This window comes from Somniosus microcephalus, chromosome 18 (genome assembly GCF_052327205.1).
Source record: "Somniosus microcephalus isolate GS21.2 chromosome 18, FLI_Smic_1.0, whole genome shotgun sequence".
Lineage (NCBI taxonomy): Eukaryota > Metazoa > Chordata > Chondrichthyes > Squaliformes > Somniosidae > Somniosus > Somniosus microcephalus.
Genome location: NC_141004.1, coordinates 69043746 through 69067981, shown reverse-complemented (window position 1 = coordinate 69067981; position 24236 = coordinate 69043746). Strand labels below are relative to the sequence as shown.

Here is a 24236-nt window from a genome sequence, read left to right as displayed (position 1 = left end):
ACGCTTGTTTTGGGAGGCTCGTATCGGGCATGCGGACGATGTGGCCCGTCCATCGGAGCTGATCGAGCGTGGTCAAAGCTTCAATGCTGGTGATGTTGGCCTGAGTGAGAACACTGACGTTGGTGCGCCTATCATGCCAATGGATTTGCAGGATCTTGCGGAGGCAGCGTTGGTTGTGCCTCTCCAGTGCCATGAGATGCCTGCTGTACATGGTCCATGTCTCTGAAGTATACAGGAGGGCGGGTATCACTACTGCTCTGTAGACTATGAGCTTAGTTTGAGGTCCTGGTCTTCAAACACTCTCTTCCTCAGGCGACCGAAGGCTGCACTGGCACACTGAAGGTGGTGTTGGACTTCATCATCGACGTCTGCCCTTGTTGACAGTAGGCTCCCGAGGTATGGAAAGTGGTCCACATTGTCCAAAGCCTCGTCATGGGTTTTGATAATCGGGGAGCAGTACTGTGTGGCGGGGGCAGGTTAGTAGAGGACCTTTGCCTTACGGATGTTTAGTATAAGACCCATGCTCGCGTACACTTCGGTGAAGGTGTTGACGATGGTTTGGAATTCGGCCTCAGAGTGTGCGCAGACGCAAGCGTCATCAGCATACTGTAATTCGATGACAGAGGATGGGACGACCTTGGATCTGGACTGGAGGTGACGGAGGTTGAACAGTTTCCCATTTGTTCTGTAGATTAGCTCCACTCCAGCGGGGAGCTTACTGAGGGTGAGATGGACCATTGCAGCCAGGAAGATCGAGAAGAGCGTTGGTGCGATGACACAGCCTTTCTTGACCCTGGTCCGTACATGAATAGGGTCTGTGGTGGATCTGTTGGTCAGGATCACGGCTTGCATGTCGTCGTGAAGCAGGCGGAGGATGGTGACAAACTTTTGAGGGCAGCCGAATTTGAGGAGGACACTCCATAATCCCTCACGGTTGTCGGTGTTGAAGGCCTTTGTGAGGTCAAAGAAGGCCATGTACAGCAGTTGGTGCTGTTCCCTGCATTTCTCTTATAGTTGACGTGCGGTGAGGATCATGTCCATTGTGGCCCTTAGTGGGCGGAATCCGCATTGCGACTCTGGGAGAAGCTCTTCAGCCACTGGGAGAAGGCGATTGAGAAGGATTCTTGCAATGACTTTCCCTGTGGCAGACAGTAGGGAGACTCCTCTGTAATTACCACAATCGGACTTGTCACCTTTCTTGAAGATGGTCACGATTACGGCGTCTCTGAGATCCCCTGGCATGCTCTCCTTCTTCCAAATAAGGGAAATGAGCTCATGTATTTGCGCCAGTAGTGCTTCTCCATCATGTTTTAGCACCTCGGCGGGGATTCCATCTGCTCCTGAGGCCTTGTTGTTCTTCAGTAGTCGGATGGCCTTTTCAACCTCATGCCGGGCTGGGGTTGTGCTAAGGTGGTGGCGGGTAGCATGCTGCGGGATGGAGTTGAGGACACTCGTGTCGAAGACAAGAGTCTCGGTTAAGGAGATCTTCGAAGTGCTCCTTCCAGCGGGCACAGACTGCCTCTCTGTCCTTGATGAGTACCTGTCTGTTCTTGGCCCGCACTGGGGTAGGACCTTGGGCCGTAGGTGGTCTTGACTGCACTAAAGAATCCACGCACGTCGTGGTTGTTGGCTAGCTGCTGGATCTCCTGCCCTTTCTCCACCCACCATCTGTTCTTTAGGTCGCGAGTTTTTTGTTGGACCTCGGGCTTCAGGCGTCTGTATAGCTGCTTTCTTGCTCTCGAGTTGTGTTGCTGTTTCCAGATCAGGAATGCCTTGCGCTTGCGGCTTATTGGCTCCTGGATCTCCTGGTCGTTCTTGTCGAACCAGTCTTGGTGTTTCCTGGTCGAGTGACAGGTGCTGATTATGATGGCCTTGAGTGCAGACCAGGTGCTGTGGACACTCTATGTCTCTGAATCACTGGGAGTCGTCAGGTTGGTTGTGAGGCGCAGGCTGAATAGGGATTTCTTAGCAGGGTCTTTGAGTGCTCCAGCGTTGATTTTCCGATGGCATTGCTTCTGTTGCCACAGCTGTTTTTCAGCTATGATGACAGAGCAGATGACAGAGCAGATTAGGCTGTGGTCTGTCCAGCAGTCGTCAGCTCCTGTCATGGCGTGGGTGATGCGGACGCCCTTGCGGTCCCTCACTCGGACGATGACGTAGTCCAGCAGATGCCAGTGCTTGGAGCGAGGGTGTTGCCATGAAGCCTTGTACTTGTCTCTCTGACAGAACAAGGTGTTGGTTATGACAAGGCCATGTTCTAAGCATTTCGTCAGGAGGAGGGTGTAGTATATGTACCTTTAAGGGGAGAACTACTTTTTACAGCTCCAGTATACTGTAGTACCGGCAGTGACCACACCTGTATATAACCCTGAGTAGGGATCTGTACTGTTTAGTTTTAGAGCAACCCTCATCCAGTAAACACCTGTTGATTGTTCTCTGCAGTCTCTGTCGATTATTTGAAGGACACACTACCTAAAGATTCACGATTCAACAGAGGGTACCGTTGGAGTTGGCTTTCCCTACCCCCTCTTTGCCAATCACACCTCCCCGGAGGTTGGTGTCCTTTCCAACTATGGTGCTGAAGTCGCCAAGGAGGATCAGTTTGTCGCCCGCTGAGACTCGGGACAGGGATTGTTCGAGGTTGGAGTAGAATTCCTCTTTGGTCTCGTCTGTGGTTTCCTGTGTTGCGGCATACACACTGATGACCGTAGCGCACTGGTTCCGGGCTAGGGTGAGTCGTAGAGTCATGAGGCGTTCCTTTATTCCACAAGGGGAGTCTCTGAGACGTTCAACTAGCTCATTTTTTATGGCGAAGCCTACCCCATGGAGGCGGCGTTCTTCTTCAGGTTTGCCTTTCCAGAAGAAGGTGTAACCACCGTCTTGCCCCTTGAGCTGGCCTTCCCCTGCTCGCTGGGTCTTGCTTAGGGCAGCGATGTCTATGCCGAAACGTCTGAGCTCCCGGGCAACGATAGCAGTATGGCGTTCCGGTCTGTCGCTGTTGGTGTTGTCCATGAGGGTCCTGATGTTCCAGGTCCCGAACTTCATTTTAAAGGGTGGAAGATGCCTGTGAGTGAATTCTTTTAACGTGGGGTGGCCATTGCACACCAGCTACCACACGGGCTTGACAGAGCAAGGTCTTGGTCCAATGGCAAGGGGATTCAAGACGATTGGAGACCAGGCTCAGCTGATGAATCAGTACTCCTCCATGTTGAACACCAATTGGAAGAAGCACTGAGAGTAGCAAGGACACATAATCTACTCTCGGTGGGGGACTTCAATGTCCATCACCAACAGTAGCTCGGTAGCACCACTACTGACCGAGCTAGCCGAGTCCTGAAGGACATAACTGCCAGTCTGGGTCTGCGACATGCGGTGAGAGAACCAACACGAGGGAAAAACCTACTTAACCTCGTCCTCACCAATCTACCTGTCGCAGATGCATCTGTCCATGACAGTATTGGTATTGTGGAGATGAAGTCCCGTCTTCAGGCTGAGGACACCCTCCATCGTGTTGTGTGGCACAACCACCGTGCTAAATGGGATAGGTTCAGAACAGATCTAGCAGCTCAAAACTGGGCATCCATGAGGCGCTGTGGGCCATCAGCAGCAGTAGAATTGTAGTCTACCACAATCTGTAACCTTATGGCCCAGCATATCCCTCACTCTACCATTACCATCAAGCCAGGGGACCAACCCTGGTTCAATGAGGAGTGTAGAAGAGCATGCCAGGAGCAGCACCAGGCGTACCTAAAAATGGGGTGCCAACCTGGGGAAGCTGCAACACAGGACTACAGCATGCTAAAAAGCAGAAGCAGCATGCTATAGACAGGGCTGAGCGATCCCACAATCAATGGATCAGATCAAAGCTCTGCAGTCCTGCCATGTCCAGTCATGAATGGTGGTGGACCATTAAACAACTAACGGGAGAAGGAAGCTCCATGAATATCCCTACCCTCAATGATGGTGGAGCCCAGCACATGAGTGCAAAAGCCAAGGCTGAAGCGTTTGCAACCATCTTCAGCCAGAAGTGCCGAGTGGATGATCCATATCGGCCTACTACTGAGGTCCCCACCATCACAGAAGCCAGTCTTCAGCCAATTCGATTCACTCCACGTGATATCGAGAAAGGGCTGAGCGCACTGAATAGCAAAGGCTATGGGCCCTGACAACATCCCGGCTATCGTGCTGAAGACTTGTGCTCCAGACTAGCCACGCCTCTAACCAAGCTGTTCCAGTACAGCTACAACACTGGCATCTATCCGACAATGTGGAAAACTGCCCAGGTATGTCCTGCCCACAAAAAGCAGGACAAATCCAACCCGGCCAATTACTGCCCCATCAGTCTCTGTCAATCATCAGCAAAGTGATGGAAGGTATCATGGATAGTGCTATCAAGCGTCACTTACTCACCAATAACCTGCTCACTGATGCCCAGTTTGGGTTTCGCCTAGACCACTTGGCTCCTGACCTCATTATAGCCTTGGTCCAAACATGGACAAAGGAGCTGAATTCCAGAGGTGAGGTGAGAGTGACTGCCCTTGGCATCAAGGCAGCATTTGACCGAGTGTGGCATGAAGGAGCCCTAGTAATATTGAAGTCAATGGGAATCAGGGGGAAAACACTCCACTGGCTGGAGTCATACCTAGCACAAAGGAAGATGGTTGTGGTGGTTGAAGGTCAATCATCACAACCCCAGGACATCGCTGCAGGAGTTCCTCAGGGCAGTGTCCTCAGCCCAACCATCTTCAGCTGCTTCATCAATGACCTTCCCTCCAACATAAGGTCAGAAATGGGGATGCTTGCTGATGACTGCACAGCGTTCTGCGCTATTCACAACTCCTCAGATAATGAAGCAGTCCATGCCCGCATGCAACAAGAACTGGATGCCATTCAGGCTTGGGCTGATAAGTGGAGGTAACATTCGCGCCACAGAAGTGCCAGGCAATGACTATCTCCAACAAGTGAGAGTCTAACCACCTCCCCATGACATTCAACGGCATTAACACCGCCGAATCCCACACCATCAACATCCTGGGGATCACCATTGACAAGAAACTTAACTGGACCAGCCAAATAAATACTGTGGCAACAAGAGCAGGTCAGAGCCTGGCTGCAAATTGTTAAGGAGGTAAGTGTTAAGTCTGTGTGTTCATGCACCTGGGTGCAGTGCCGAAAATGGTTCAGTGATCTGCTACGCTCAGCAAAAATGAGTATAACATCACACTTACCTTCAATCTGCTTCCCATCTGTTCTCATCACCAGCACTCTGCATTGTCAACCTACTCATCCACATCCCAACTTACCCTTACATCCCTTGCACTCTTAACTATCCCTCTCTCTCTATGTACAGAATCACTTCACCATCCTACTATGCACCCCTCACACTCGCTCTCACTGTTATGCAATGACAACAACTAACAACGCACAGGGAGGCACCTTGGTATTGACACCTCACTCCAAATTTGTCTCCCTCTAAGCATCTATGTTATGGATTCTTTACACTTACACCATCAATCTCGCTGAAACTCCACTTGTGTCCCACATTGCAGGAAAAGAGAGCCCACAATAAGAGGGAGAGAGAGGACAGGAGGAGGCCCACCTTCGATGGCGCATTTAACAAATGCTGAGGAGGCTGCTATCGAGATCGTTGGAGGTGCAGAGGAGCTGGAAGTGGGGGATGGAGTGACGGGCGCAGTAGAGCAAGCTGGTGACAGAATAGATTTGCAACCCTTTCATTTAGATTTCATGAGTGACTGAAATGGCATCTGATGTCCTTACAGATTGACCTGATCATCTACACAATAGGATGTGTCTGCTACCTAAATATCACATGTCTAATTCGTGCCTTTACTCCCCCACAGGACTATCGAGAGCCCCTCCCCACTGTCCAGGAGGAAGAGCCGGACGACTCCGCAGAGAAACCTGCAGCCTCTGAGGGGGCAGCATCACCAGAAATGAGCACACCCAGCACCAGCTCAGATACACACACCTCGGTGGGTCCTTTGCAACATAGAGTAGTGTTGTCACCTGATGTATCACAGCTCACAAGTGAGCATCAGCAGATGGTGGAGACAACGACAGCAGTGGAGAGTCCTCATCGGACACTCCTAGCTCTGCTCAGCTGCATGTAGATGCTGTGCCTCTGGGGTCATCCAGAAAGAGAGCGGTGCTGGAACTTCAGGAACAAGTGCAGGAGTCTCTGACAGGGTTTGCATCCATGGTAACTGCGAGTGTGCAGAGAATGGAGGTGTCCATCTCAAACATGAGCAATGCCGTGGTGCATGCAATGGCGAATGTAGGTGCCACCATGGAAAGGATGGCACCCTCCATGGAGGATATAAATCACCAGACTCAAATGAACATGGTGACTCTTCTAAATAGATGGTCTGCTATGAAGGATAGATGTGCATCTATTGAGGAGAGGAACCAGGGTTAAATGGATGTCCCTGTTATGAGGACTCTCAGTACAGAGATGGGTCCTTATGGACCCGCTGATGTGCAGCAAAGTGCTCTCCAGCCACTTGCTAGCAGTGAACTGCAGGTGACCCATGAGAAGGATGTTGGTGGTCGACAACAAGGAAGTGTGAGCTCCTCTCCAAGCGTTCACACTCCCATGCCACTGCGGAGCCCTCGGTCAGAGCGCCAGATTCCTCACCCACCCAACTGAGATGGCCGTCTCAGCCCCTGCACAGCCGCAGGAGGAGCAGACTGTTGCGGAGCCCTCCCAGGCTCCCAAACCCAGAGGACGCCCACCAAAGGCGTCTAAGCAGGCACAGCATAGAAGTGAGCAAGGTGCCTCTACATTTGCTGAAGCCACAGGGGAAGCACCACGTAGACGCACGCGTAAGAGATAGTTAACACACAAATAGTCACAAGGGTAGTCACTTGGGTGTTTTGATCTCATACAAAGTAACGTGTGTCATCGTGATTTTAATTGTATTAAATAAATGCGATGGCAAAGATTCAAAGAGTTGGCCTATGTGTGCTCAGAAATGGAAGTTGCACAGTGAGGGGTCGGGGCGCCTTTCATCTGTAATGATGGTGGTGAGAGAGTTAGGAAACCACAGTTTATTGTACAGATGCTGTATGGTGTGTTCAGAAGGTTGGCCAGACATTCATTTCCATGTGCCAGCCACGTGTGGCTGATGCGTAAACTTACACGAATCTGGCATTAATTAGTGTATCCCTTGCCTCACAGCCAGCAATGTGGTCGCGTGCTGGTGGAAATGGCACATCCGCCTCCGTAAGGTGTACCTCATCTGCCACCTTCTCCTCCACCTCCTCCTCCTTCTCTTCTGAGGAGGCTGTGCGCTGAGCCACTTGTTCCTCAGGCAGCGGTAAGCCACGCTGCTGACCCCGATGATTCTGAAGACCCTAGCTGGTGCGTAATGTAGGGCTCCACCAGATCTGTCGAGGCATCTGAATCGCATTTTGAGCAAGCTGATGGTTTGCTCTATGATGTTTCTGTTGGAAATGTGGCTTACATTGTACTGATCCTCAGCTTCATTTGATGGCCTCCTCATCGGTGTCATTAGCCACTTTTTCAGGGGATAGCCCTTGTCTCCAAGTAGCCATCTGGAAATTTGGGTTGGCGGATTGAATAGCTGAGGCACAGTAGACTGCCGCAGGATGAACGAGTCATGGCAACTGCCAGGGAACTTGGCGCAAACATGCATAATGTTCTTCCTGTGGTTACACACCAGCTGGATGTTAAGAGCATGGAAGCCCTTGCGGCTCACAAATACAGCTGGGTTGTGATGGAGTGCCCTAATGGCCACATGTGTGCAGTCTACGACACCCTGCACCCTTGGGAAGCCTGCCACATTGGCAAAGCCAACCACACATGCAGTTACACTTGGTTCATCAGTGGAGAAGTGAATGTAATTGTACGACTTTGCAAAGAGGGCATCGGTAACCTGCGTGATGCAAGTGTGTGCGGCTGACTGGGAGATGCCGCTGATGTCTGCTGCTGATCCCTGGAAGGAGCCCGAAGCAAAGAAGTTGAGTGCGGTGGTGACTTTGACAGCCAATGGTAAGGAGTGTCCACCTGCTTCTCTGGGTTCCAGGTGTTGGTGCAACATTGTGCAGATGTCAGCAACTACCTCTCGAGAAAGTCTCAGCCTCCTTTGGCACTGCTGTTCACTCATGTTGAGGAAGCTCATCCTCAGCCTGTAAACTCTGTGTTGGGGGTAGCTCCTGTGGCACGGTGCAGCCCTGCGCTGACGCCTTGTGCAGCATCAGGTGGCTAAGCAGGAGGTTGGCGCTCCTGTTGTTGGTGCTGCTGTTGTGCCTGGTTCTGCTGCTGCCACGGCTGCTCTTCCTCCGACTCTGAGGACCAGGATGAGAGGGTATAAATAGTTCCCAATCTTCTGGTATATATCTCAGTTGAGGAATAGATCTTATAAGTGCTCAGCAAGTGTGGGGAGAGGGCTTTCCAAGGAGATCACAGTACATATGGATCTCAGCTTAAACACTTACAAGCTCAATAGACCTGCAAATTGTGTTCCAAAAATCTCAAAATACAAAGTTCTAGCATCTGAAAGTCAGCCATGTTGCAGGTCTGCTTTTATCCTGCAGAAGCAGCTGTCAAGAATTCAGGTAGTTGCTGAACCCGGCACAATCAGCTGGCGTGTTTGTCGCACGACGGGCAACACGCTGAAAATGTAGTAAAATGGGAAGAGCCTATAAAAATGGGATTATCTAGGCAGTTAACAAGCTGTTAACTGCCTTAAGTGCCTCTCCTGCTGTTTGGTGTCGGGTCTGATCGGGAATCGCAGAACCAACACTTTGCAAAGTTGCGTGGAGGCGGGATGGCAGTGGGTTCGTAACCCGCCGTCATTCATTTGGATTTTAACTCTCGACCCGCCTCCAAACCCGCCCTCTGAGCGCCGGCAAAATCGCGGCCAAAGTATTTGTTTAATTTCTCTGCCATTTCCTAATTCCACATTATAATTTCTCCTGTCTCAGCCTGTAAGGGACCCACATTTACTTTCACTAATCTTTTCCTTTTTACATACCTATAGAAGTTTTTACAGTCTGTTTATATGTCTCTCGCTAGTTTACTCTCATGTTCTATTTTCCCTTTCTTTATCAATTTCTTGGTCCTCCTTTGCTGAATTCTAAAATCCTCCCAATCCTCAGGCTTACTACTCTTTTTGGCAACATTATAAGCCTCTTCCTTTGATCTAATACTATCTTTAACTTCTCTTGTTAACCACAGTTGGGCCACTTTTCCTGTGGGGTTTTTGTGCCTTAAAGGAATGTATATTTGTTGTAAATTATGTATTAATTCTTTAAATGCTAACCATTGCTTGTCTAACGTCATACCTTTTAATGTAGTATTCCAATCTACCTTAGCCAACTCGCCCCTCATACCTACATAGTTTGCTTTGTTTAGATTTAAGACCCTAGTTTTGGATTTAACTAAATCACTTTCAAACTCAATCTAAAATTCTATCATATTATGGTCACTCTTCCCTAAAGGCCCCTTTACTACAAGGTTATTAATTAACCCTTTCTCATTGCACAATACTAGATCTAAAATAGCCTGTTCCCTAGTTGGTTCCTCAACATACTGATCTAGAAAACTATCTTGCATACATTCCATGAATTTGTCCTCCACACTATTACTATACATTTGGTTTGCCCAGTCTATATGTAGATTAAAGTCCCCCATGATTACTGTATTACCCTTGTTACATGTGCCTCTAATTTCCTCTAATTTAAATCCTACAGTAATACTAGTCTGTCCCTTAAATGTATCAATGTCCATTTGGAAGGATTGTGGTCAAAAGGGCATGGTACTAAGTAGTGTCTGTTCTTGCTCCTTTCTCTAGACCTGAAAAAAAACCTCTTCAAGCCATAAGAACCTTGATGGTATAACATCTCATCAACGAGACAGCACCCAACAATGCAGCACTCACACAGTTCTGCATTGAAGTGTCAGTCTAGATTATGTGTGAAATCCAGTAGCGGGGCTTGACTCGGGTAAGAATGTTAACATTGAGCCAAACTGACTTTTAAGAAAACAAACATTTGAAGCATTCCCTGTGGATAAAGACTCTTTACCTTTGTACGGCTTTATCTCCTTGTCTGAAGAAATTGAAACTTTTCCATGAAAAGGAATGTTCACATTTTATCTGCATTTAATTGGTGGGCAGCCAAGTAAACAGATGGAGTAGTTTTCCCATTCACTGCTTAGGCGATCTATATACAGGTACACTATCCCTTATCCGAAAGCCTTGGGACCAGCTGAGTTTCGGTTTTCGGAATTTTTCGGATTTCAGAAGGTATTGGGAAATTTGTCGGGGGTCGGGGTCGACGGGGGGTCGGGGGGTGGGGGTCGGCGGGGAAAAGAATATCGGACGGGCCGCGGTTCGGGTCGGGGGTTGGGTCGGGTGGGAGGGGGGAGAAAAGAATATCGGACGGGTCGGGGGTCGGGTCGGGTGGGAGGGGGGAGAAAAGAATATCGGACGGGTCGGGGGTCGGGTCGGGTCGGGTGGGGGGTGGAGAAAAGAATATCGGACGGGCCGCTGTATTGTTGGGTTCACTCTCCCGGTACCTCCTTCACACTGCCCGGCTCGGCCTGCAATCTCCTACCCAGGAGGGAACTCTGTGACCCTCTGCCTTGCTCAGCGTAAGTCGTGCGCCACTCTGGTCATGTCGTGCGTACGACTTACACTGAAAGAAAAAACTTTCGGTTTTTAGAGGTCTTCGGAAGTTCGGATAAAGGATAGTCTACCTGTATAGCTTTAACTCTAACTACTGTGGCGGTGAATAAAATAAAAGAACAATACTTTCTAGGCTCAAATAAAACTGAAAAAGTAACTTTGGTAGGAACTTCAGGGTTGTCCTAAAGACCAAACATTTGGAATGCCAAATCAAATATGGCTGATCAACAGGAAGAGCTTACATATCATCATGGTTAGTTAGGTATGGAACAATGACAGCAATGCAGTAACACAGTTACCACACTGATAGGCCCTCTATGGGTCATTGACTACATCAACTTTTTCAGACTAATTCAAATCATCATGCTTTATAATCTAGCATTTAATCATACCTTTGTAACTTAATTTCCCTGTCCATCCGCGTGCAAGTTTTGGCTGCTGCCCCGGACCCGAATTCCATTACTTCTATCTCTCTGTTTTACCTCTTTTTTCTTTGCCCTCCCCGGCCTTCATGGCTCCTTTTCCTTCTCCACCTTCAAGTACTCCACCCTCACTAACTCCTATTCTCCACTACTCAACATCCTTCCTTTTTTCCTGCCGCCGCTCAAGGCTTGATTCCATCCTAAATAATTCCACAGCTTGCATCTGTGCCTCCCCTGGCATCCTTCGAAAGGCCCACCGAGGCACTCGCTGTTGCCTCCTAGCGAGCAGCAACCCAAATCACTCTATCTTACTCTCTCCTCGCCCTAAGCGCCTGCTGCAGGCTAATCTCGCCAACTTCCTCCCTGTCCCTCCCTGCTCTGCCCCCTGAAATTAGGTATCATCGCCTTTCTCCGCATTTCCCTTCAAAATGTATGTTCACTTGTAAATAAGTTCCCACCGAGGCACTCGTCGTTGCCTCCTAACGAGCAGCAACCCAAATTGCCACCATCTGGTGTCCCCCAAGGATCTATCCTTGGCCCCCTCCTATTTCTCATCTAGATGTTGCCCCTCAGTGACATCACCCAGCGACACAATGTGAGTTTTCACTTGTATGCTGATGGTACCCAGCTCTACCTCTCCTCCACCTCTCTCGAAGTCTGAACCATCTCTATACTATCAGACTGCTTATCCGACATGCAGCACTGGATGAGTAAAAATTTCTTCCAATTAAATATCGGGAAGACCAAAGCCATTGTCTTTGGTTCACACCACAAACTCGGTTAGCATTCCACTGATTCGATCTCTCTCCCCGGCAACTATCTGAGGCTGGCTAAGTCTGTTCGCAACCTTGGTGTCATATTTGATCATGAATGGAGCTTCCTACTTCATATCCATTCTATCACTAAGACCACCCATTTCCACCTTCGTAATATCGCCTGTCTTCACCCTTACCTCAACTTATCTGCTGCCGAAATCCTCATCCATGCCTTTAGCACCTGTAGACTTGACTATTCCAATGCACTCCTGGCCGACCTCCCTAGTTCTACCCTCCAGAAACTTGAGGTCATCCAAAACTCTGCCGCCCGTGTCCTAAATCGCATCAAGTCCCGCTCACCTATCTTCCCTGTGCTTGCTCATCTCCACTGGCTCCTAGTTAAGCAATCCCTCGATTTAAAAATTCTCATCCTTTTCAAATCCCTCCATGGCCTCGCCCCTCCTTATCGTTGTAATCTCCTCCAGCCCTATAATCCACCTAGGCCTCAGTGCTCCGCCTATTCTGGTCTTTTGAGCAACCTTGATTTTAATTGCTGCACCATTGGCGGTTGTGCCTTCAGCTTCCTAGGTCCTAAGCTCTGGAATTTCCTCCTTAAATCTCTGTCTCTTCACTTCTCTTTCCTCCTTTAAGACGCTCCTTAAAACCTACCTTTTTGACCAAGCTTTTGGTCATCTGCCCTAGCATATCCTTATATGGCTCGGTGTCAATTTTTTTGTTGTTGATAATGCTCATGTGAAGCGCCTTGGGACGTTCTATTACGTGCAAATTTAAGTTGTTGTTTTTGTTGATATTTGTGTTCTCAGCTAGAGATGATGGATTGTCTTCAGTCTGGGGTTTGAATCTATTATATTGTTACTGATCATTAATGTCATTCGTCATATATCCCCAGGAGTGTTGATTGCTCTAATAGTAGGGTTCTTTCCCTAGTTACTCCAAGATAATAAATAAGTCTCAACTATGTGTGCATAAACAAATTGAAAATAGCTAAGTTACTCAGACACAAACAAGCCAATGGTCTTAATCATATTAGAGTTGTGCATGCATCACTCAATTTTCCGATATGTACTGGTGGCAGGTGAGATTCCTTGTCACTGGCATGTACTTGGTAAATTTAGGCTGTAGTGCACATCTAGAGTTAAGCACTCCAGATTTATACTAGTACTTAGCGTTGGTGCAAAGCAAAACAGCCTTGCACCAATGCTGCAACTGTAATGTAAATACAGTCTTATCTGTATCACAACATTAATTATGCACATTAACAATGAAACTTTGAAACTTTACACGTTAGGGCCAATTCTCCTCCATATATCTGAGCATTATTCAGGCAGAGTACACCTGAAGTATACTCTGCCTGATCTGAATGCAGGTATTTACAGATTCAGATCATTACCCTACAATGCATTCCAGGCAGAGGCCCACACCGTTAGTAGAGCTTTGCACTTGGAAATGGGTGTGAAAATGCAACAGCTGCTGCAAGCCTGAGAGGTCTGCAGTAATAGTAATGGGATCGGTTTCAGAGACTTTGGCTGCTGGCCAAAAGCAGCATCCAGAAGGCCTTCATCTCCAAACCCTATCTGCCTGTCTCTGAAAGAAAAAAGGACATAACTGTTTTTCAAAATCCAGAATTTTCCTGTCTGTCACTCTCTGATAAGCCAATGGGAGAGAAGCTAGACACAGGTCCAAATGTACACTTCTTCTGAGTGTTCTTCAAAATGAGTGTCCTTGTGTCGGGGGACCAAAATGAGGCACGAGGCAAATCCGAAAATTTCACAGACAATGTAAAGAGAGTAGAGACCCACCACCATGGATATCCAACCTCTTTAGCTCTTCTTTTCACCTGGGAACTGACCATTCTCCAGGCGCATATCAGAGGAAAATTGACTTATTGGCCCCGATTTTCTGGCAGCCGTCGGGCGGCTTTTCATGCGGCCGGGGTCCGAAAATCGCGGAAAAAGCGGGTCGGGATGCCCCCCGCCTGATTCCCCGCCCTGTCCGACTTTCGGACCGCCGTTTCTCCGTCACCCGCTTCAGTCCCGGCCGCCGCTGGCGGGACTGCTCGTCGGAGCACTAATCACCAATGATCACCTTGTTAAGGAAGATTTTCCGGGGCCGTTGCGACTTTGGGGCTTTCCCCACATGAAACACGCCTGCGGGGAACCCCGCCGATGAGAGCTGGCGTGAAAACAGCTGGCTTGCTTGCTTGCAGCAGCAGGTCGCTGAGGGCTGAAGAGATTTAAATAGGCAGCATTTGCAGGCTGCAGGACCTTGTTGATCAGGGCTTGGGGAACTTTTTGAAGCCTTAGGTGCAGCTGTAGAAAGTTGGAGCCTCACACACTTCTCCAGTGTGAGATCCTGGGAAGCCCCTCTCACCACTCTAACCCAGCGCCCCCTCAACGGAGGCATCTGCCAGAAGCATGGGAGGCCTTTGGTACCTTCTCTTCCTGGCATTAGAGGATCTCCAACAGCAGAGGCGGCAGCAGCAGAACCAGGAACAGCAGGATGAGCACCAGGCTGCTGCTCACTCACCTGAAGCTGCACAGGCCAGAAGGGGCCAGCGCTTGCAAGTGGCTTGAGAGCACCTTGCTGTGCTTTAGGGGGCCAGTGGGACCCGTTTCTGCACTGGCAGTCCTACTCAGAAGGACTTCCATGAAGATCTGGTTTCTCTGTTCAACAGATGGCCAACGCTCCTCAAGAGATGTCATTCTCTTATGAGCACTCACCATGTTTTCCGTACCCTGGCGAGTTATCTCCTGCATGGAGGTTGCCAACCTTTCCATGGTGATGCGTTCATGCGCCAATGACGCCACAAAGGCTCTGCTCATGGTCGCTATGGACTCCTCCATTCGCTCCACACTCGCAGCGACCCTGGAGACAAAACCTGCCAGAGACTCCTGCATCTGTGCATGGAGATCCATCACTTCTTCTCTTGCGGATGGACCCAGAGGCAGAGGGTCGACATGCAGCACAGCTGAGCTGAGCTGGCAGAGTCCTGCGCCCTCCAACGAGGACTCTCCACTGCTGTCCCTGTCTCCAGAATCTGCTGAGGCTCACTTGTGAGCTGTGAAACACAAGGTGACAACACTACTCTATGTCCCGAAGGTCCCCCCGAGGTGTGAGTGTCTGCGCTGGTGCTGGGTGCGCTTACTTCTGCTGATGCTGCACCCGCAGAGGTTGGAGCTTCCTCTGAGGAGTCTGGCTGCACAGCCTCTTCCTCCTCCACAGTGAGGACGGGGGCTCTGGATGGTACTGTGGGGGAGTAAAGGAAGGAGATAGAGATGTAATGCCAAGGTTCTTCTGGTGACTCCCAGCGAGTTGGCATCTGCTGACACCTGCATCCATGCAGCATTGGTCTCAGTGGGAGGCCTCTTCCTCCCTGACCTAGGGAAGAGGACCTCCCTGTGGGCCCTAACCCCATCCAATAATGCCTGCAGTGAAGCCTCGTCGAATTTGGAGGCAGCTCGGGGTCTGGCACTGGCCACAGCTGCTGCAGGCTCCTCTGCCATCCTGTATGGTTCGTTTGGAAGCCTTCAGAGGATGCAGTGCTTGCTATGGACCTTGAAAGCACCACGAATGATGACATCATACTGTGGGGATTTCTGACTCGAATTGGACAATTAGCAAGGCTTCCCACATGCTGGGAATTAATTGGCCACTTGAGGGAAAATTGCGTGGAGCTGGCTGACACTTTTTTATGTGTGCCAGAAACCCCACATTCGGGGAAATCTGACCATTCCCCACAGAAGCCGAAAATCGGGGCCATTGTTTCTTCTGTATCCTACAGAAATCTCTCCCAGACAATATTATTTCTAACTTTGTCCCCTGTATTTAGAAGTTCAAATGCAGAGTTAACCAGAATTGCTGAAGCATTCATTAGATAAAAGGAAATTTATGGCATTCCTATTTGTAGCCCAGTACAATGTCTCCAAGTCTTGCTGTGCTCCCAGCAACCACCATGGTCCTCTTTCCATCTATAATGTATTAATCCATTTGTATTCCTATATTTTGCCTTCAAATTGGGTGATTTATACACCAAAATGTAATGAATCAAAATCAATCTTCACAATGAAACATGAAAACTTCAAGTCCTTAGTGTTGTGACATCTATGTTGTGATACCTAGCACAAAGGAAGATGGTTGTGGTGGTTGGAAATCAATCATCACAGCCCCAAGACATCGCTGCAGGACTTCCTCAGGCAGTGTCCTCGGCCCAACCATCTTCAGCTGCTTCATCAATGACCTTCCCTCCAACATAAGGTTAGAAATGAGGATGTTCGCTGATGACTGCACAGTGTTCAGTGCCATTCACAACTCCTCAGATATCCTCAGCAATCCATGCCCGCATGCAACAAGACCTGGACGACGTTCATACTTGGGCTGATAAATGGCAGGTAACATTCGCACCACACAAGTGCCAGGCAATGGCTATCTCCAACAAGCGAGAATCTAACCACCACCCCTTGACAGCCAATGGAATTACCATCGCCGAATCCCCTACCACCAACATCCTGGGGGTCACCATTGACAAGAAACTTAACTGGACCAGTCACATAAATATTGTGGTAACAAGAGCAGGTCAGAGGCTGGGTATTCTGTGGCGGGTGTCTCACCTTCTGACTCCCCAAAGCCTTTCCACCATCTACAAGGCACAAGTAAGGAGTGTGATGGATTACTCTCCAATTGCCTGGATGAGTGCAGCTTCAACAACACTCAAGAAGCTCGACGCCATCCAGGACAAGGCAGCCTGCTTGATTGGCACCCCATTCACCACCTTAAACATTCACTCCCTCCACCATTGGCGTACCGTGGCTGCAGTGTGTACCATCTACACGATGCACTGCAGCAATTCGCCAAGGCTTCTTCGGCAGCACCTCCCAAACCCGCGACCACTTTCACCTAGAAGGACAAGGGCAGCAGGCGCATGGGAATACCACCACCTCCAAGTTCCCCTCCAAGTCACACACCTTCCTGACTTGGAAGTATATTGCCGTTCCTTCATCGTCGCTGGGTCAAAATCCTGGAACTCCCTCCCTAACAGCACTGTGGGAGTACCTTCACCACACGGACTGCAGCGGTTCAGGAAGGCGTTCACCACTACCTTCGCAAGAGCAATTAGGGTTAGGCAATAAATGCTAGCCTGGCCAGCAACGCCCACATCCCATGAAATAATTTTTTTTAATCTTGAATTTACCCCTAGTTTTCAGTAAAAATTACATTGGTTACATTCTGCATGTTAAGTCTTAAAAGTAAGGTTGCTGCACATGACAATCATAAACTAAATAGATAACTTACATGTCTATGAAAGATGTGTTGCAATTTTCATCTATTTGAAATGTTCTCTTAGCTTTTTCCTCATAGTGGGGTTCAGCATCCATCAGGTAAGTATTTTGTTTTATAATATTACTACAATGCATCTATTTTAAAGTGCTACTAAAAAAACACTTCTTGGGTTTTAATCAGTTTACCTTCAATTCTTCTTTCAAAGATTTGACTGTGTCCCTCATTGCTTTAGTTTGCTTTGCAAAAGCTTCCTAGAAATGTAAAATATTTTGCATCAGACAAAAAGTATGTATTTTTTGTGAATTTAAGTAGTTTGCACTTTAAACTGGAAACATAATTTTTAGCAGAAATTATATGGAAAAGCTTTATTGATACAGCAATTGTTATATGGTCATATTGTGACGAAGCACAAAAACAAAACAGGATACAATGTTTTATTAAATATAAACTACAAAATTACCCCCAAACTGATTTTTGTGCAAATAACCATAATTTTTGATCCAACAAATCTGAAGCTTTTTAGCCGGGGAATTCCAAGTTTCAGCTAAAACATCAAAATTTGAAACTCATTCACTGGTCATTGAGCAACAGGAGGCCTTCAAGGAGGAGATGGTTTGGGTATCGGGTAGACACATTCCCATGATGGGGGAATGGAAGGGCATCCAAAGCTAGAGCTCCCTATATGACTAAAGATATAGAGGTTACAATAAGACAGAAAAAGAGGGCTTACGACAATTGTAAGGTTCCCTCTGTGCCTCTCTTGGCAGTCTACGAAGGGCCCATTGAGGCACTCGTCGCTGCCGCCTTACTAGCAGCAAGCCCAACTGTCCCATCCTACTCTCTCAACGACCTTCCTGCCCAGCGTGCCCACTGGGGGCAAATCTTGCCTATCTCCTCCCCATCGAACACAGCACCCCCCCAGCGCTGATCCTGTGGATGCTGGCAGTGGGCCAGGCATCATCGGCCCTCTCCACATCTCCCTCCAGAATGTCCGTTCACTTGCAAACAAGGCCGCTGCCATCCATGAGCTTATCGTGGATGATTGCATCGACATCATGGCCCTGACAGAAACTTGGTTGAGGGGTGATGACACCTTACCCTTAAATGAAGCCTCCCCTCCTGGCTATACCTTCCACCACTTGCCCCGCTCAGATCACCGTGGTGGCGGTGTGGCTCTCATCACCAAATCACACCTTGGTCTGTCCCCCTACTCCTCCGGCACTTTCTCCTCCTTTGAGCATCTCACCCTATTCCACCCCTCTCACCTCTCATTTAAAATTCTTGTTCTCTTCCGCCCACCCAAGTACCATAAAAATTTTATTACCGAAATATCTTCACTGCTCTCCTCCCTCAGCCTCTGCATCGAATGACTTCTCATCCTCGGTGATTTCAACCTCCATCTCAATTCATCATGCTCTCTCTCCTCTGAGTTCACTAGCCTCCTATCCTCCCTTAATCTCTCCCTCCATGTAAAGTCCCCAACCCATATTTACGGCCACCCCCTCAACCTTGCCATCTCTCGTGACCTCGCTACTCCAATCGTGTCAATCGCAGATAAGGCCATCTCTGACCACTTCCTCGTACTGCTCTCCACCCACTTCCCCCTTCCACCACCCCCTATTTCCTCTGTGTCCACCCCGGAAAAAACTCTATCCCATTTCTCTTACAACTACACTTATGAAATCCCAACTGTCCAGCCTTTGGCCCTCCATTCACCATGATATTGCTGCAGCTACCAATATGCTCAACCACACCCTCACCATCACCTTTGATGCCCTAGTCCCTATTAAAACAATTACTCTCTCTCACCCTGGCCACTCCCCCTGGTATGGCCCTCACCTCCACTCCCTTAAGTCCAAGGGACGCAGACTTGAACGGATATGGCGAACAACTGGTTTAGCCATTCACCGCCAAATCTGGCTGGACCACACGGGTCCTGCTCTCGTCTGCCAAAATTGCTCACTATTCCAGAATCATTCTGGAATGCAAAGATAAACCCCGGTTCCTATTCTCTACTGCTAACCATCTTCTTAAACCCCTCTTCCCTGTCTCCTCCACCCTCACCTTCGATAACAAGTGTGAGGAGTTCATGAACTTCTTTGTCTCTAAGATTGAGACCATCCGTTCAGCTGCCTCTGCCACTTCCCTTCCTTCCCCAAGCCCACCGGGCCAAACTATCTCTAAGGTTCTCCCCTGCCCTAGCCCTGAACTCACATCTTTCTCCAGTTTCTCTCTGATCTCCCCTCATAACCTCTCCGCACTCATCTTGTCCATGAGACCCACTTTTTGCTCCCTCGACCCTATTCCCACCAAACTACTGACCACCCAACTTCCTTTTCTGGCTCCCGTGTTAGCTGACATTGTTAATGATTCTCTCTCCTCAGGTACTGTACCCCTCTCCCTCAAATCTGTAGTCATCACTCCTCTTCTCAAAAAACCCTTGACCCCTCCATCCTTGCAAACTACCGCCCCATCTCCAACCTCCCTTTCCTCTCCAAAGTCCTTGAATGTGTTGTCGCCTCCCAAATCTGTGCCCATCTTTCTCGCAATTCCATGTTTGAATCCCTCCAATCAGGTTTCCGCCCTTGCCACAGTACCAAAACAGCTCTCATCAAAGTTACAAATGATATCCTTTGTGACTGTGACAAAGGTAAACAATTCCTCCTTGTCCTTCTTGACTTGTCTGCAGCCTTTGACATGGTTGACCACTCCATCCTTCTCCAACGCCTCTCCACCGTCGTCCAGCTGGGTGGGTCTGCACTTGCCTGGTTCCATTCTTATCTATCTAATCGTAGACAAAGAATTAACTTGCAAAAGCTTCTCTTCCCGCTCCCGCATCGTTACCTCTGGTGTCCCCCAAAGATCTATCCTTGGCCCCTCCTATTTCTCATCTACATGTTGCCCCTTGGCGACATCATTCAAAAACACAGCGTCAGTTTCCAAATGCATGCTAATGACACCCAGCTCTACCTCACTACCACTTCTCTCAACCCCTCCACAGTCTCTAAATTGTCTGACTGCTTGTTCGGCATCTAGTTCTTGGTGAGCAGAAATTTTTTCCAATTAAATATTGGGAAGACCAAAGCCATTGTTTTCGGTCCCCGCCACAAACTCTGTTCCTGAGCCACTGACTCCATCCCTCTCCTGAACATCTGCCTGAGGCTGAACCACACTGTTTGCAACCTTGAAATGAGCTTCCCACCACATATCCACAGCATAACTAAGAACGCTTATTTCCATCTCCATAACATCACCCGTCTGCACCCTTGCCTCAGCTCATCCGCTGCTGAAACCCTCATCCATGCCTTTGTTACCTCTAGACTTGACTATTCCAACATACCCCTGGCCGGCCTCCCACATTCTACCCAACGTAAACTTGAGGTCATCCAAAACTCGGCTGCCCGTGTCCTAACTCGTACCAAGTCCCGTTTACCCATCACCCGTGCTCGCTGACCTACATTGGCTCCCGGTTAAGCAACACCTTGATTTTAAAATTCTCATGCTTGTTTTCAAATCCCTCCATGGCCTCGCCCCTCCCTATCTCTGTAATCTCCTTCAGCCCCACGACCCCCCCCGAGATATCTGCGCTCCTCTAATTCTGGCCTCTTGAGCATCCTTGATTATAATCGTTCAACCATTGGTGGCCGTGCCTTCTGTTGCCTCAGCCCTAAGCTCTGGAATTTCCTGCCTAAACCTCTCAGCCTCACTACCTCTCTTTCCTCCTTTAAGCCACTGCTTGAAATCTACATCTTTGACCAAGCTTTTGATCACCTGCCCTAATTTCTCCTTATGTGGCTCGGTGTCAAATATTTTGGGCTAGATTTTCAGTCGCTTGCGCCAGCAGTTAGCGCCTTAAGAGAAGTGATTTCCGGGCGCTATGCGTGTAGCGCCCGGGCGCAGCGCAGTTTGCGCCCCGCCCCAAATTAAGTTGCCCGTTAGCGCCGGCGCAAAGTTTAGCGCCCGCCCGGATGCGCGCGCAGAAAATGACGTCACATCCTCGTGCAACGCCCTTTGGCCGCCCCGATTCCAAACTTCAGTCGGACCGCCCCATTGTGCGGCGGGCGGCCGGAGCGTTTGGAAAAAGGAACGCAACACAACCAGCGCGGGCCCCGGGGGGCGCTAATTAAAGGGAACGTCCTCTCCAGTATAAAGGCCAGCCTTTTTTCAGAAAACAGTCTTGTGCAACGCATTTCTGGAGACACAACAAGGAGGATAGCTAACTGGTTTCAAGCAGCAAGAGCCAGGTATTTTTGGACTCAGGCCAGAGCGCTGCAAGTGGCCATTTGGAAATTAGACTGTTTGCCAGGATTTGATGGGGCCTGCATGGGGTGCCAACGCGGAGCTGCAGCGCCATGTCCGTAGGGCTCGCAGACGCATTGTGAGAAGGGCAGCCCTGGCTAGAGGCAGAGGGGGCTACAGGCGTCGGCCACGTAGGCCTTACCCAGTCAGGCTATACCGCCAGCAGCGCTCCTACCTAAACATGAGTGCCGCGCGATGTGTTAAAAGGCTCCGATTCCGAAAGGAGGTGATTGCAGAGATCTGCCACCTGCTTCGCCGAGATCTGCGGCCAAAGCTCAGGTGCAGGACGTCTCTGTCGGTGGAAGTGAAGGTGGCATTGAACTTCTATGCCACCGGCTCCTTCCAATACGCTGCTGGGGACATAGCAAACATCTCCCAGTATGGCGCGCATCGCTGCATCCGCCAGGTGACCGAAGCACTGTTCAGAAGGAGAAGCCAATTCATCTCCTTCCCCATGGCCCTCGAGAGCCAGCATCAGCGCGCATTGGGATTTGCCAGACTCGGGGAATTCCCCTTGGTGCAGGGCGCCATTGACTGTACGCATGTGGCTTTGCGGGCCCCTCTGGAGCATGGCGAGCAGTATCGCAACAGGAAGGGCTACCATTCTCTGAATGTGCAGCTGGTATGTGACCACAAGCAGCGCATCATGGCAGTCAATGCCAGCTTCCCAGGCAGCAGCCACGATGCCTTTATCCTGCGGCAGAGTACTGTGCATGACATGTTCCAGGCACAGCCTCCCCCAAGAGGATGGCTCATCGGGGACAAAGGCTATCCTTTGTGCACCTGGCTCATGACCCCGCTCCGCGCGCCCAGGACCGCTGCTGAAGAGGCCTACAACGAGAGCCATCAAACCACCCGCAACATCATCGAGCTAACTATTGGGGTCCTCAAGCAGCGGTTCCGCTGCCTTGATCGCTCCGGAGGAGCTCTCCAGTATTCGCCGGACCGGGTCTCCCAATTTGTGGTGGTTTGCTGCATGCTATACAACCTGGCTATCCGCAGGACTCAGGCACTGCCACCTGACGTTGGACCTGCACCTCAGGAGGAGGAGCAGGAGGAGCATGAGGAGGAGGAGGAGGAGCAGGAGTATGTTCCCAGGAGGGAGCGACCGGGGCCAAGGGCCGCACGACGCCACCTTATTACACGGTACTTCTAAGCCCCCTGTCAGGGAATGGCCAGGGGCCATGAGGGAAGATGAATGCAGCCGCTCCGCAAGCCCTCAGCCGGCGAAGCCAACAAACACTAAGAAGAACAACCATGGAGACTGCATGAATAAAGATAATTTTTTATTGCACAAAAATGAAAAGCCCTTCCCACATGAATCCCCAAAAACAATAAACGGGCCCCACAAAAAGCCCAACAAATGACTCACTCCCACAAACTGGGGAGGAGTCACTCCACCTTTCTTCAAACCGGGCCTCAACGTCGGCCTAACGCAAAAAATAAGCCCTCCAACAACACAACCATGGGCAAAATAAAGATGGCCACCGCCATATTAAAGGAAAGCTGCCCACACCCTCTACTGAGTGGCCCGCGAGGGCGAGACCTTGGCCAGCCTTTTGCCTCCCCTGCCCGGCCTGCTGCTCCTTCGCAAGCTCTGCCCAGTGGCTGCTGCGAGGCTGGGGGAAGGCGCCTGAGGCTCAGATGCCCTTCCGCCAGATGCCGCTGGGGGGCGGTCTACACGGCGTTTGGGCCTCGAGGGGCCGTCTGCTGAGTGGCGCACCTGAGCCTGGCCACCATCAGCTGCAGCCGCTTGCCCTTGACGCCCCAGTGGGGGAATGGCGGCGACGGATGGCGCAATGTGGGCCAGCTGGTGTCTGGGATGCGCTGGCTGGTGCTGTGGCGCGGTGGCACTCGGCCGGGCCCGCACTGCAGGATCCGCAGCAATCAGCCGAGGGGCGGCTTGCTGGGATGGTCCAGCGCGGCGGCTGCCCTGGCGATGCCTGCCTGAGACAGCGCGTGTGGCAGCAGTGAGTGCCCCTGTGGTCCTGGTGTGCGCGCGCATCACAGCCGCCAGGGTCTTGACGGCATCAGTCAGCATGCGGCCACTCGCGGCAGTTGCTGCCCCGAACTCGCGCACACTGGTCGCCAGCGACTCGATGGCCTCAGGCATGCGCCCCACCACGCTCATGAGCTCCGTGTGGCGCCGGTCCGAGTCCTCGGCCATCTTATCCAGCTTCCGCACCTCCTCCGAAGTGAAGGTGTCCGGACTGGAGTCGCGACTCTCCCGCTGGGGAGGAGGGGGCCGAACTAGGGGACCCTTGCCGCGTTGGTGGCGGCGAGTGTGCCGAGCAGCAGCACTCCCCTCTGATCCTTCCCCCCTTTGGGGGGAAGGCCGCGGGCCACGCGCACGGCTGCTGGGTGGCTGGACGCCACTGGTCCCAGAAGCTGCATTGCCCTGCGACAGTTCCTCCAGGCACTCGTCCAGTGAGGAGGTGTCAAGCATTTCCTCCTCTCCTGCGGGACGTGACTGTTCCCCCGAAGGTCCGGCTTGCTCCTCCTCCTCCTCCTGGTCGGAGGTGCTGTCACTGGCAGCTTCAGGGTCCTGGTCGTCACCAGCTGAAAGCAGGAGTGCACAAGAGTAGCTTCAGAGTGAGGAGACGGCGTCAGCGAGGGAGTTAGGACTGGTGGGATTCAGCGCATTGGTGGGACAGTGGCAAAGGAGGTAGCTCGGATGGGCCAGTGCGACGCGAGAGGGCCAAAAGGCGAGGTCCTTACCATTGCCGGGCAGTGGAGGGTCGGATACACCGCACGCTGTGGGGACAATCACATGGGCTCCCATGAGCACACAC

The 24236-nt window shown here is 50.4% G+C and overlaps 1 protein-coding gene across 4 annotated transcripts in view; it reads right to left on the bottom strand.

Annotated features, from left to right (window-relative positions):
• The window catches only part of sycp1 (synaptonemal complex protein 1), a 698098-nt gene that overhangs the window by 80939 nt on the left and 592923 nt on the right, over positions 1–24236 (bottom strand). For all 4 annotated transcript variants that reach the window (XM_086011629.1, XM_086011633.1, XM_086011630.1 and 1 more), the window contains one exon: positions 17331–17396. In XM_086011629.1, coding sequence (XP_085867755.1) covers positions 17331–17396 — 66 coding nt within the window. The remainder of the gene's footprint in view (positions 1–17330; positions 17397–24236) is intronic.